Source organism: Alosa pseudoharengus, unplaced genomic scaffold (genome assembly GCF_046254945.1).
Source record: "Alosa pseudoharengus isolate Yale_2024_CS ecotype anadromous, Long Island Sound unplaced genomic scaffold, YU_APseudo_1.1 YU_APseudo_1.1_scf_14, whole genome shotgun sequence".
Lineage (NCBI taxonomy): Eukaryota > Metazoa > Chordata > Actinopteri > Clupeiformes > Clupeidae > Alosa > Alosa pseudoharengus.
The window spans coordinates 26,943,652-26,958,928 of NW_027468609.1; the positions used below are offsets into that span (position 1 = coordinate 26,943,652).

The 15,277-nt window shown below is 42.2% G+C and overlaps 1 protein-coding gene across 2 annotated transcripts in view; it reads right to left on the reverse strand.

Moving 5' to 3' along the window:
* Positions 1–717: 717 nt before the first annotated feature.
* The window catches only part of tln1 (talin 1), a 92,828-nt gene continuing 78,268 nt past the window's right edge, over positions 718–15,277 (reverse strand). For both annotated transcript variants that reach the window (XM_076284441.1, XM_076284442.1), the window contains exons 52-57: positions 14,957–15,081; positions 14,066–14,191; positions 13,717–13,779; positions 12,750–12,932; positions 3,306–3,431; positions 718–2,421 (exon numbers count right to left, since the gene is read on the reverse strand). In XM_076284441.1, coding sequence (XP_076140556.1) covers positions 2,293–2,421; positions 3,306–3,431; positions 12,750–12,932; positions 13,717–13,779; positions 14,066–14,191; positions 14,957–15,081 — 752 coding nt within the window. In that variant the 3' untranslated portion in view covers positions 718–2,292. The remainder of the gene's footprint in view (positions 2,422–3,305; positions 3,432–12,749; positions 12,933–13,716; positions 13,780–14,065; positions 14,192–14,956; positions 15,082–15,277) is intronic.

Genomic DNA, 15,277 nt, shown 5'->3' on the forward strand with positions numbered 1-15,277 from the left:
GTGTACGTCTGACAGATTATTGTATCTGTAATTATCTGGATGCATTAATGAGATGATCCCAGTCCGAATACGATTAGGATATGTAAATGTCCGTAATCATATGGTCGTATGATAAATGTCGATAATTTGCCTTAATCAGACTGGAAACTGCATTAAACAATCTAGGCTTTAGTGTTTGCCTAGCCAAACTTATGCGTTTAGTTATAGACTGCATGTAGCCTATAAATTCATCCTAGTCTGATAAAACATTAATCCAGGAAATCTGACAGAGCCCACTAAAATCTGAGATAACGGAGATAAGTGATTTAACAGTCGCTAAAGGACTGTTATACTGTTTATAATAATAATATACTACCTAATATGATAGCCTAGGTTGCTTCTCTGGTCGTAGAGATTGAATGTCTTCATAATTACTCAGAAAAATCACAGGGGATGCCATATACTTTTTTTGGCATACGGATATTGTACAGCAGTTTATTCTGACAGAGAAAAGGTACTACTGGATGTCACCTCAAGGCACAAGCACTAGCACAGGTGCAGCGTCATCTAATTTGACAGCTGTGCTCTGAGGTAAAAAACTGTATCACCATTACCAGATTGACCACCCTCAGTAGGCCTGCACAATATTATTATTGGCGTATGAGAAGTTTCCAACGAGGGCGGCTTTATATTTTTTATTTAGACAGCCCAGTAGTTCACCAATGATATTTGACCGTGTAAGGAATAAAAACATTTAATTTTAGGCAAGAAAAGCAACTTTATTGACCCCCATGAATAGGTCTTTAACAGTGCTGGGGCAACTATCCCATTGCACTACAAACAGTAGGGTATCAAAATGACAATCACTGAACAACAAGAGTGAAAATAATATGTGTAAAAGAGTGGATTATCTGTGGTTTTCTTTAAGTTAAACAAGTGCACAGTGGAAAATAGGAAATGTTAACAGTTAAACAGATACTGTTATAAAAACAGATTTTTGAAGGCACTTTCAGATGGACTGATATGTTCAACAGACACAACCATGTAATAACGAAGCCTTGTAAATGCTCTGAAAACACTATACCCCAACTATGAATTCATATTCCTTGTTCATCTTGACTAACAGTCAGATGACAGAGGAACCACTCACTTAATATGAACTCCCTCCCTCCTTTCTAATATTTGCATATACCTCCATGATGTACATCCACATCTCAGAGAAAGCTCTACCACATAGCACCAAGTAGGTCCGAGTAACAAGACAAGGGCTGAGTAATAAAAACAAACCAAGAGAAAAAAATATGGCTTTCCAAACTTGACCTCATTCAAACACAGAAGGTCAAAGTGACAGACGCCCTGACTAATAGAAAACGAACACCCACAAACTCTCTTTTTTTATTAACATAGACATTTAATAGAAGATATTATTTGTAACACAATTCATAGCTTTATTATTTTTTCTTTTCTTAAAAAATGATATGTTTTCTTTCTTTGAATTGTTTAATCGCAAAAAAAGGTACTCATTGCACTGCTGGTCCAAATTGCCACACGATGCAGTTGACTGTCCCTGGGTTAAACCACCAGAAGAAGAAAGGCTATGGAGGCCACTCACACATTCACAACAATCTTCTTTGGAACCTGACTAAATGTTAGACATATCTATGGAACAAATACTTTTTTCTTCTTTTTTTATAATTTCCACCCCCCAGAAGTTGATGAGTAGAAATAAAATAAAAAAGACAAAGTTAAAAACATCATTGTGCTCGATGATATAATATTTTTCTTAGCCGTGTTAACTGAGGCCATTTTACTTTAGTGAATTGATTGAGTAAATTAAATGTGTAGCCTCAGTTAAGACCCGTGCATGCTAGGTCCAGACAATCTACTCTATTGGATCTAATGCTAAATTAAATCACATGGAGCTATTAAAAGCGCAGTTACTTTAGAGATTTGCATAAGTTGTGCATACATTATCCAAAAGACACAAACAAAACAATAAACAGTTAAGTCATGGCACGGCAATGCTTGTAAAAGTGACAAATAGAAAAAAGAACGGTGAAAACAAACAAAAAAATAACCCAAAGTTTAAAATAAACATCCTGATACATTTGTTCACTTTTTACCCCTATTTCATCTCTTAGAATTGCTTTGCCCAGAATGGTGCATGGTCATCATCATAGTTACACTCTTGAACAAAAATATATAATAAAACCGTGGCACGGGTCCAAAGCCCAAGCCGCTGATTTGTCTTTGCTTGCATGGCATCTGTGTGTGTGTGTTGTATGTGTGTTAGCAGACAAACAGTGGCGGTTCTCATTGGTCTTCCTCCCGGAGCTCCGAAGGCAGGAACTTGTACTGCTGCTGGCGGATCATGGCCAGCTTCTTCCTGGCCTCGTCCAGCTCACGCTCCTTCCTCAACATCTCCTCCTGAGCCGCAATAATCTAAAACACACACACACACACACACAACAGGCTCAGGGTCACATCGCTTATTTAGTCACAGTGCCTAAGTATGTGGTACCACCTAATACCACCTAATACTTAGGACCAATTAACATTATATAGGAAGATGATATTAATAACATACATAGAATAAATTAAATACATACAACAGTACTAATAATAGGCTATATGCTATTTAAATCGGTGACAATTGTGTAACATAGGTGATGTCACATAAACAGTGAGATGCACAGCCCAAAAAAGACTTCACTGTCCCATCATTGGCTCAGTAAGGCTCTTGAGCCCGCTCTGTTACATAATAATAACACATCCTCATAAAGAGGATGTCTTTATGAGGATGTGTTATTATTCATGAGGAGGCGCAGTTCTACTGGCAAATGCTACAACTGGCTACTTTCCAGCATATACAATGATTTATAAAACAAATATACAATATTTCTGTTAACAGTTTAATGAGTAATTACAATAATGCTGCGTACATTCATGTATGCATTTACACTTATGATACTATATCAGATATGTACCATGTACCATTTCATATGTTTAAAACACACTCTACTCACAACATACCACTAGAGCCTAGACTGTTAAGAGTATTTAAACAAAAATGCGTTTCTATTTATTAAAATGTCAGGCTAGACTCTTCGTCATGAACAGGAACCTAATGCTATATCCAGACTAAGGAGATGCCAGTATGCTGTGACCAGGATTAGAATCAGAATCAGGTTCATTTGGCCAAGTGAGTTAGTACATATAAGGAATATGGTTCTGAACATTCCTTGTGTGTACTGTGACTGTATGAAGACTTGCTTCAAATTCTCTGGATCGAAGTCTAAGGCTTCCAGTGTGTGATTTATGCCTACCTGAGCGATACCGCCCACCATCTTGCTCTTCACCATGACGGCCTGGTCATCCTGGGCATCGAAGGCGGCCTTCTGGGCGGCCTTCACCAGGTTGTCTGAGGCCCTCTTGACAGCGTTACCAGCAGCCTGCAGGAACAAACAGCACAACCGTTGCAACAACAGATCAGACACAAACAAAACCACAACCATTACAGCAACATTTCTGCAACACAAACAAAAATCACAAATTTCTCAGACAGACAAAATCACATCAGTTACAGCAACATTTCTCAAATGACTGAAAATGTAGGTCTGGTCTAGCAACTTCTTAATCACAATTGTCCTCAGCTGATCTTCAATGGGCTTAGTGAGACTGGAGAGTACTCATTGCTTGCTCAGAGCCACCTCATCCGTAGTAATATGCCAGGACAAAGCTTTGTGGTTCAGACTTAAATTCTCTCTGATTTCACACAAAAATGTAGCCTTCTGAGTTATTTTGTCTGTTTGGAAAGGTTTGCAGCTGCTGCCAACACTGACGCAGAACACAAGCATGAGGAAGACATCCAACCCCCCCCCCCCCCCCCGCCCCCAACATCACATACTCCCACAATTCACTAATACATACACAAACTCACACACATTAAATCACTAATACAAAGACACACTCACAGTCTCTCTCTTTCTCTCTCTCTCTCACACACACACACACACACACACACACAGTCTCCTTCCTCCATCTCCTCCAGAGCCAGCACAGGAGCCGCCCCCTCCCCTGCTGGTAAGGATAACGCCAGAATCTGTCTGAACTGCTTGTCAACCATAACACTCCTCCAGACTCCGAGGCCTAAGGATGGCTTTAAAAGGCAATGCTGGAGTGAAGTAGCCCAGGCGCTCATCGTGAATCAATTGAAGCAAAACACACACACACACACACACACACACACACACACACACACACACACACACACACACACACAGACAGACAGAACACACACGCGTTCCCGCACACTCATTTGGCAGCCTTTCGCAAACACTGAGTGAGCGTTTTTTTCCCTTTGTGTGCAGGGCCCTTTAGAGGCCTTTGCGGTAGAGCAGTGGAGTTGAAGGGAAGATGAGGAGAGAAGACACCCTGCTGGTCAGGGCCTACCCCCTTTGCTGCCGCGGCTGGCCGGGTCTCTCGCTGTCTCAACGGTTGATTTATGGTTCTTATTAGCATGCCAGAGTTAGCCTGGCCCTGACACGAGCCACAAGCCAAACTCAAGGCCAAGAGGCTTTTAAAAAAAACACACACAAAAAAACAGCTGCTACTCAGGATATTTACATCCTTCATCTCAAGACCAGTAAGGCATCTCCTGTGATGTGATGTTAGCCTTCCCTTAACGTGTCTTGCCCAAAACAGCACCAAGTGTCATAAACAAAACATACTACTCTGTTCCGTCACTTGAAATGGAAGTGGTCGCTTTATTTTTTGTAGCATTGTAATTATATAGCATCACACTGTACCTGATAATGGTCTGATATGGCTCCTCTCTAATTACAATACTTTGATGTGAGATTAGCTGTGCATTGTCAGGGTCCAGGAAGTGTGACTATTTAGGCCACCTGTGTCAGGCCATCGGACCACCTGCTGCTATTGCTTCAGACCACTCAGTCTCGCTCACGCTTGCGCGCGCGCGCACACACACACACACACACACACACACACACACACACACACACACACACACACACACACACACACACACACACACACACACACACACACACACACACACACACACACACACACACACACACACACACACACACACACACACACACACACACACACAAATATTTCTTCTCATGTGAAGTACCATTTATGTGAACTCACTCTTGTATGGCACTACTAAGTAGACTTGTGTTGGCCATGTTGTTCACAGACGGCCTCAACTCTTGAGTCAGCTTCCTCCACCGTTTAGCAGTAATTAAAGATGCTAGTATGACTGTTAGGGGGAGGGGTACAATTTCCACTGACAACTCTGATATTTGGAGAGTGACTCAGGTGAGGGGGGAAACTCAATCTGGAGAAGTAGGCTTTGCCCAAGGAGCAGCTGTGTGTTAGGCTACACAGGGGAATAAGACTCGGGTGGTTAGTTAGGCCAGAGGAACACGAGACGTCCCTCAGGGCAGGGCAAAGCTGAGGGGATGCGGCTATGGAGCTATGCAGCACGGTGCCATTCCCAAAAGTGCAACCGCTTGAGAGGTCACGTGACCAACGACCGTGATGGACGCTGAAGACTAGAGCTCCTCACAACCCTCCACTTTTTTGCTAATTTATCAGGTCTTTTTGTTACTTTTGCGGTTAAACGTATTTCTACCACCACAGCCAGTAAAAATGCAGCGATCAGCGAAGAAAACGGCATCTTTATCGTCTAAATTAGCAGCAGAGAGGGAAAGATCCACCAACACAGCTAACGACAACGCGGAGCTAAACATGGAAGCCATCATCGCTCAAGTCCTGCAGCAACAACAGAGTACGCTCGAATTTGTAGTCCAAAATGCAGTGAAAGGAGCACTACAAGAAATCAACACCTCCCTGCAATATATCAGAACTGAACTCGAGAGACATGACTCCACTGTGCAGGATCTTAAGCAACAAGTGGATGATAACAAGAGAAAAAATAAGGAGATTAGCAAGTCTGTCAAAGCCTGTGCTAGAGACCAGAAAGAACTCGAGCAAAAGCTGGCTGAGTTGGAGGACCGCTCTCGTCGCAATAATATACGTATTACAGGGCTAGAGGAAGGTCGTGAGGCAAATGATCCCATCGGATTCCTACAACGACAGATACCCGTGTGGATACCCACTCTACAGAACAGACCCACCATTGAACTGGAGAGGGCACATCGAATTTATGCGAAAGGAAAAGGTAGAAAACCGGGATCCCGTACCATGATTTTCAAATGCCTTAGATACCAAGATCGCCAAGCAATCCTTAATGGGGCAAGGCAAGCACAGAAAACCGGGCCAATTACGGACAATACAACGACAACGATCCGATTCAAAGCAGACTACAGTGCGCACACCATGCAGAGACGCCAACAGTTTGTGGATGTACAAAGTAAGCTGCATGCGAAAGGGGTCTCAAACTTCCTCATCTATCCCGCCACATTAAAAGTGACCCACAGAGGACAACAGCGACTATTCGAGACGGCCAAAGAAGCTGAAGACTTCTATGAAAACTTGGGCGAGGAGGATTACGCGAGCGACACAGACATGCAGGTGCGACCTCGTCAGGATCATCAGGCGAGTATGAGCGGACGCCCGGAGGAAGAGATGACCTCATCAGAGATGCTGCGACAAGAGTCGTCTGAATCATCTCGACCAAGCTCACCTAGTGGGAAATGAGAACTGAACTGTTGTGGTAAAGTTATTCCAGAGGATTATGTAAGTGCAGCCGCAATTCTAACGTTCTAAACTGAATGGACAAAATCGCAAGTAAACGGCGATCATAGGCTATGCTTTAGTAGGCCTATGTCATATGACTTTATCAATTTCAGTTACTCCCCGTAAAGGGCTTACCATTGTTACTGTTAATTGTAAGCCTACTTTTACAACTTAAAATGTCCGAAACTGTTACCTAACTGTTTACTTAACATGTGGAAACCATAAGACCTGTGTTTTCTTTTTCTCCGTTACGTGGTGGAGGGAGGAGTGGGCTGGGATTGGCGTTACCTGCGTTTGATGTGGCCACGTATCTTATTTTTGTGTGGGGGGTGTTGCGGTCTCGGGGGGAAAGGGGGATTTTATATTTTATGTTTTTATCACACCTTGCTTATTTTTGTAACTATACAGTCTGTCAAGAAAATTCTTTTAGTAGAGAAGTCAGGTAGAGTACATTTCAATCTGCAGCAACATTTAGAAAATGGCTGAACTTTCTGTTATGTCTGTCAATATTAGAGGTCTCAATAGCCCAGTCAAACGTCACAAGTTTTTGGATTTTCTAAAAAGAAAGTGTATAGACATAGCGCTCATACAAGAAACACACCTGCGCCAGAAAGATGTGAATCGCCTACAAAATAAACATTACAAAGTAGCAGCTTCATCCAGCGACAATACCAAGACCAAGGGCTCCACTATACTGATATCAAGGAAGTGTGGCCTTACCATAGATAAATGTAGCAAAGACATCACTGGAAGAGTATCTTATATATGCACCACCATAGGGGAGAGGAAAATTGCTTTTGTCTCTGTATATGCACCAGCCATATTAGATGAAACTTTTTTCCCAAGGTTAACTAATGAACTGCTTGCGCTTTCAGTAAGCGAATACTCTTTAATTGTTGGAGGAGATATGAATGCAGTGCTGGATTTAAAACAAGACAGGTCAGGTGCTACCCACACGACAGCTCAACAACAGGTGTCAGAGTTGTTTAAAACAACAGTGGACAGTTTGCACTTAACAGACATTTGGAGACTTCATAACCCAACTAGCAAAGATTACACATTCTTCTCCACGCGTCACCTATCACATTCCCGCATTGATTACATGTTGTGCTCTACTGAATTGAGACCAATGTTTCCATCTATAGTTATGGATCCAGCTATCTTATCAGATCACAGCCCAATAATATCAACATTTAACTGTAATACTTCAGGGGGAAAATCTAGAAGGTGGCAATTTAATACATCTCTTCTTCAGAACACAGAATTTGACATAGAGTTTAGAGCAAAAATGGCCGAATTTCTAGTAATTAATACAGCTTCAACTGCAGACCCAGCATATGTATGGCAAGCTACAAAGGGGTTTATTAGGGATTTTACATCCTCCTTTTCAGCCCATTTAAAAAGGAAAAGACAAGAAAGGGTTAAAGAGTTAGAGAAACAGTGTCAATCTTTGGAGCACAAACTTAAAAGTAAATTTTCTAGAACAATTCATAATGATCTTGTAACAAACCGAGCGGAACTAAATGATTTACTGAGAAGGAGAGCTGAATTCTTAATGCATAGAGTAAGACAAAACTATTATTCCAATGGCAGCAAACCAAGCAAACTACTTGCTCTCAAGCTAAAACAAAATGAATCCAGGGCCACAATTAATAGCATATTCACAGAGAATGGCATCTCAACAAATTACCAGGATATTAACACCACCTTCAAGTCATTTTACTCAGAATTGTACAAGTGCCCAACCAATTCCAACACAGCACAATGTCAAGAATTTCTTAAAAATCTGGAGCTACCTCGTCTGAGTCCAGATGAGGCTGAAAAATTGGGCCAACCAATCTCACTAGAGGAACTTAAAACTGCATTAAAGGGCACTAAAAAGGGCAAAACCCCAGGCTTAGACGGAATCCCATCAGAACTATTATTGCAGTATTTTGATATTCTTGGACCTACAATCCTACAAGCTTTAACATCAGCTATGGAGAGAGGCACTTTTCTACAACAAACAAATACTGCACTTATATCAGTCTTACCCAAAAAAGGCAAAGATCCAAAACATTGTGCCAATTACAGACCTATAAGCCTACTGGGGACAGATATCAAGCTGTTTTCCAAGGTGTTGGCATTACGCTTGGAACGTGTCATTGAGAAGTTAGTTCATCCCGACCAAACTGGCTTCATACCCAACCGCCATGCAGCGGACAATATACGCAGACTGCTACACATAATCCATGAAGCCAAAAATCTCACAACACCTGCAGCAGTTTTGTCTCTGGACGCGTTCAAAGCATTTGACCGCTTATCGTGGAGCTATTTGTGGCAAGTATTGGAGGAACTTGGTCTTGGGTCAAAATTCATTGACATGGTGCGCACCTTATACGCAAACCCAACTGCTATTGTCTCAACTAATGGTCTACACTCACTGCCTTTTCCTATCGAACGTGGCTCCCGACAGGGATGTCCACTATCACCCCTCCTATTTGCACTTTCTTTGGAACCGTTGGCCCAAGCTATAAGACAAAACAAAATCTGCAATTACCCACTCAAATCGTGTGACAACTCAATATCCTTATTTGCTGATGACCTCTTATTATATATAGCCGACCTTGAAGACTCCATACCTAAAATCCTACAAACCTTCAGTATATTTGGGTCAATCTCTGGTTACAAAATCAATTGGGAGAAATCTAATATGCTTAAACTAAACAATATACCAGTTAAAGGGCCAGTTACTCATCCAATTCCATTACAAAGCAAAATCACTTACCTGGGTGTTACAATTCATACATCTATGAAGAAAATTGTCCAAGACAACTATGAGAGTATGCTAAATAATGTGCAGAGAGATTTGAAAAATTGGGCAGCACTACCAGCATCATTCAGATCTAGGGTAGCGGTGATTAAAATGAATATTCTGCCCCGTGTTAATTTTTTGAGTGCAATGATACCTCTAGCACCACCGGTAAAATACTGGAAGAGACTTGACTCACTTATCAGACAATACATATGGAACAATAAACAACCCAGACTAAAATTTTTAACGTTGCAGCGCACCACAAGTAATGGAGGATTAGCTCTCCCCAATTTTAAAGTATACCATCTGGCCTTTCAATTACGTGCTCTTAAGATATGGTTGGACCCCTTAGCTACTGTTCCATGGAAAGATATAGAACAACAACTTATTCATCCTGTACGAATAGAGGACTTGGCCTTTGCATGTGTTAGTCTGAAAAAATGTTCTTTAAGCTATGGTCCTATCATCACAAACACAATATCCATTCTTAGACATGCAGAGAGACTTTTGGGCTACACAAATAAATGGCATAAGCACACACCTTTATGGCACAATTCACACTTAGTGTCTGGTAATAAACCCTTTACATGCAAAATGTGGAGTGAGAGGGGTGTGTATACATTGGACCATATTGTCAATGAAAAAGGTTTACTGAGCTTTGAAGAACTTAAAACCAAATTTGATATCCCCAAAACAACATTCTACATGTATTTATGCATACGATCAGCCCTGAAAAGTCAGGATATATCATGGGGAACTCCACTTGACACACACCCCATTTGGAAATTGTTTTTTTACTTTCCAGTAAGGAGAGTGGCATCTACTGTCTATAAGACAATGATGGAGGCAATTACAGGGAAACTTCCTATAATTCAAGTATGGGAACGTGATTTGAATATTGGAAACGACATGATTGACTGGGAAGCGGTGTGGGATAATATTTTTCATTGCTCTAAAAACCCAAACCACCAACATATCCACTTTAACATCTGTCATAGGACATATTGGACTCCTCAGAAAAGGTTCATAACAAAAGCCATTCCAAGTCCCCATTGCACTTTCTGTAAACCAGAACAAACTGGGACCTTTCTACACATGGTATGGGAATGTGAAGAAATACAGGAATTTTGGCACAAAATAGCAAAGACTATAGGTGACTTAATAGGCCGTCCAATTCCTATTGACCCCATTATATGGTTATTGAATGATGATTCCAAACTTCAACTGTTTGAAAAACAGAGGAAAATCTGGCTTGCGGGGTCAACCGCGGCCAAGAAAATGATCGTGCAGAGATGGTTGCCACCACACTCACTTTCTATGCAGCAATGGATGGCTTATTTCTTGGACATTGTCCTACTTGAACTTTCTACAGCAAGGATAAACAAGGCAAAACGGAGAACCATTAACCTATGGAAAGACGCGGCTGAGCAGATCTCTGATATGTTGAATTCTATTGACAAGGAACCAGGTGATACTTCTGTAGAGACTGATTAGACATGGTGTGATTTATGTTTTTCTTTTTACTTTTATTTTGTTTTGTTCTTCTTTTAAATGTGTGTTTTTTTTTCTTTTTTTTCTTTTCTCTCAGCAGACCGCGGGGTGGGGGGAGGGGGGTTATGGGTATATGGGAGGGTGGGGGGGAGGGGGGTGGCGGGTGGGGAAACCTAGTTCTGTGTTCATATATCATTCGATGTGATTAAGGAACTTAGTACAAAAAGACGTCAATATATTACACTTGTACAGGAAGATTTTGTAAACGTAAAACACGGAAAGCAAATATTTGTAAGTGTTGAATATTACAATTGATGTCAATAAAAAAATTGATCACAAAAAAAAAAAAAAAAGTGCAACCGCTTTCAACTGCAATGTGTCTATGATATATTCTATTACAGAATGTAAGTCATGTTTCAGTGTTTATTAGGAATCCTAGAACCAATTAAAAACTCAAATGTGAAAACAAATTAATAGCCAAGTTTAGTCTGTCTGAGGCACGGTTCTCCTTTGTGTTAAGAGAGAGAGAGAGAGAGAGAGAGAGAGAGAGAGAGAGAGAGAGAGAGAGAGAGAGAGAGAGAGAGAGAGAGAGAGAGAGAGAGCGCACTATTGCAGAAGCTATTACCGTCCTTTTAATACCATTTACCATCTATCCTTTCATTATTATTATTATTATTATTATATATATATTTTTTTTTTTACTTTCCTTTCATTATTTCATTTTATCTCTATACCAATACTTATGTAAAGTTGATTATTAACATGTTATACTTGTAGCTTTGGCAACAGTGACTTTACTCATTCATGCCAATAAAGCACCATTTGATTTGATTTGAGAGAGAGAGAGAGAGAGAGAGAGAGAGAGAGAGAGAGAGAGAGAGAGAGAGAGAGAGAGAGAGAGGGGGGGGGGGGGGGAGGGGTCTAGAGGTGACAACAAGATGCTTTAGCTGAGAGATACCACATCTTGCCATGATGACTGCCTCCTGGCACACTTGCCAAACTCTCTCTCACTAATTCAAAGCCAGGGCTTAACCAGGAGGGACACACTGGACACTAAAACCACTGCTGGCCAGGACAGAAGCCCGCTCTGCTCTATTATGCTAAACACAAGGGTCCCCATGGACAGAGGTCCAGCCTCAGCAAAGGGGTAAATTTAGCCAGGCTAAAGCCCAAGGTGACAGCTGGACACGGGTGAGCAGCCCTGTGTAACCCTAGAAACAGAGGCCTCCACCTATTTCTGGCCTTGGGTTCCGTGCTCACCCCTGTAATTGTTGACCGGACAGAGAGGGACAGGCGAGCCGTGAAACAATAGAAGGATTTAACAGAAGGGAAGACCCACAAGAGATGCCTGACTGCCTGTGGAACTCAAACAAGGGTGAAAGAGCAGCGATGTGATGGCTGTTTGGTCTCGTCTTTTGGGTGAAGAGATAAACAGGAGGACTAAAAGAGGTGCTGCACTCAGCTGCCAACCCTATGGCTCCTAGTTCATAAGCCATGATAATCCTGGAGTGTTAACGTTCTTACATAACATGGAGAGTAATGGATTTTGAGAGAGAAAGGCACAGAAATGTAGCAGGAACGGAGAGAAGTAGAGGGAGAGAGATGAGAGAGAGTGGGGGGGGGAGAGAGAGAAAGAAGAGTACTCAACCAAGTAGAGAACCTAACAGAGGCTGGCAAAGTGAACGCCAAAAACTGCCATGATGGCAGGCAGAATGTTAAAGTGTCCCTCACGTGTCCCCCTCATTCCACTGACCTGCAGCCTCTTCATGGTCTGGGAGTCCTGGTCAGCCTTGACCTTGCAGGCCACCAGGAGCTGGGCGGTGGAGGCGGCCACCTGCTTGGCCGAGGAGATGAGCTTCTCCTCGCTGGCGTGACCCTGCACCGCTGAGTTAGCCGCCTCGCACAGGTTGTTCGTTGCAGCAGCAACCATGCGTGCCTACGATGGCAAATACAGTCAGTATACAGTACATTTGATATGGCAACACTGCACTTAGATAGCCTGCCTAAAGACATTTTATAGATGGCTTGTTGAAATTCAAATTTAGTCTTGGTTGCTCAACATTTACTGAATATTACCTTAACCAAACCCATCACCTTGAGTGTTTGTTATCGGAGAATCTGTAGATCTAAATCTAGGCTAATGGAGACCATCCAAGTACCATCCAAGTGTGGTTGTTTAGAGTACAGTATGAGTACTGTAACACTGTTATTCATCAAATTTGGTGTATAAAGAAATGCTGCAGGTTTCTGTAAAACAGAATTCTCATCAAGTGGGCCTCAAAATAGTTAATGAAAAAAAGAAAAGAATTGAGACACTCCTGTATGAAGCTAATTGGTTGTCCATTTTCATTCTTACTTTTTAAAAGTAAGAATGATACAAAGTAAGCAGTACGCTTAGCACTCTAGCACACTCCAACTTGGCCAGGGAAAGAGTAAAAGGCAGCTAACTCTATAATTACAACGTCACCTCAGTGATATTTCAGTCTACTCTTTTTCTCCCCACAGACAGTACATCTGCTCAGTTATAAATAAACATCCAGCCTCTTTAATTATTGGTGTGGTCTCTCTCTCTGTCCCTCTCTCTTTCTTTCTTTCTTTCTCGCCGTTCATTACATACAGTAGGCTACACCACCTGCTGGGAGTGATTAACTATTATACTAAATGCTCAGCTAATTCATCTTAAAAAGTTGTTTTTTTATTTAGTGAAGGTTGAATCTTACAGCAGAAATGAGACCCTGGGACCATTGTCCATCGTCCACGGCATTGGCTTGGATGGCCCCAACCTGGACAGAGACAGAGAAAAGACAGAAGAGGAAGGTTAAGAAAAGTACTACGGGTCGACATGCAACACTAAGAGCTCTTTATCATTTTTCCAACAAATCATGATCATGATATGAATATAACTTCTGACGTGTAAAAATGAGAAATTATGCTTATGCTCAAGCAGCTTTGGGTAATGCTGTTGTGAAAAGACTAAATATGGATGCAAAGAAATTATTTTCGCTTTTCCAAGAAATACAATTATAGTCACAGTAGCAGGAACTCCTACGGTTGTTGTCCCAAACTAACCTTGCCCTGGGCCACCAATTCCCTCTGGGCGGCCGAGGCTGCCTTAACCAGTGCACTGGTCGCCGCGGCAATGGACTTGGCCGCCTCCAGGATCTGCTCCTCAAAGTTCAGACTCTCATCTGCCTCCTGTGGGAGCAGAAAGCGGGATCTGAGTGGGCGACATCACCACTTACAGTACAAGAGACGTGAGACTGAGCAAGACCGGGACAGAGACAGAGAGATGTGAGAAACAGAGAGATGTGAGCATGCTAGCATGCTGACCGATACATACATCCACAATCGGAGGGTTACCTTCCGTCCATACCTTGCAAACTGCGTGATATAGATACAAGTGAGAAAGGGCAGTGTAGAGTAGATCATTATGTTATCACGTTAGAAGTTCTTAACAAGACATAGTAGTAGGTTATCCAAAAGTACTTCATCACATTGATTAAGTATAGATAGATCATCATCATCATCATCATCATCATGCTTTATAGAAAGGCCCAGAAATCAATCCCCTTTAAGCCGTAACATCCATGAGGTGTTAGTCATGTTTTACACAATGCAGTGTGGTTCTAATTCTGAAGATAAAGGCCAAAAGGCCAACCTTTTGTGCCCAATTAGTATCTCTGCTGACTTCGTAAAGTCGTAAAACACATGCAATGTAAACTGTGGCCCACGGTCACTAAACACATGTGCAAGTGTGGTCTCTGTGTATACTCTGTACATACATGAATGTATGTGTGTGTTCATGTATCTGTGTGTGTGTGTGTGTGTGTGTGTGTGTGTGTGAGAGTGGCTAAGCAGGGGTGGAGGTGTGAGCTATGAGGAGCTCTCCTGACTTGGCAGGAAAAAAAAACACCCTCGTCCTCCCCATCTCCTCCTCCTCCTCCTCCTCCTCCTCCTCACCTTGGGTTTGGTCCGCGGCCTCAGCTGCTCCAGTTTCTTGGCGGCCGCCTCGATGGCCGCTGCTGCACCCAGCAGCTCGTTCTCGGCGATGACGGTGGGGTCCTCGGGGTCCACCCATTCCGTGCCTGTGAGGGGAGCAAGGTTACCAGGGTCAGTGTTCATTAAGCAGTTACTGATCACACTCACACCCGGGTCTGGGGTTAGAAATAACAGGGGTCCCGTTATTTCTTCAGATAGTTAACACAGAAGGGATGTGATTCTGTGACACATTGTGGCTTAAAATGACATGTGCTAGTCAGTGAAGACTTATGGGAGATGTAG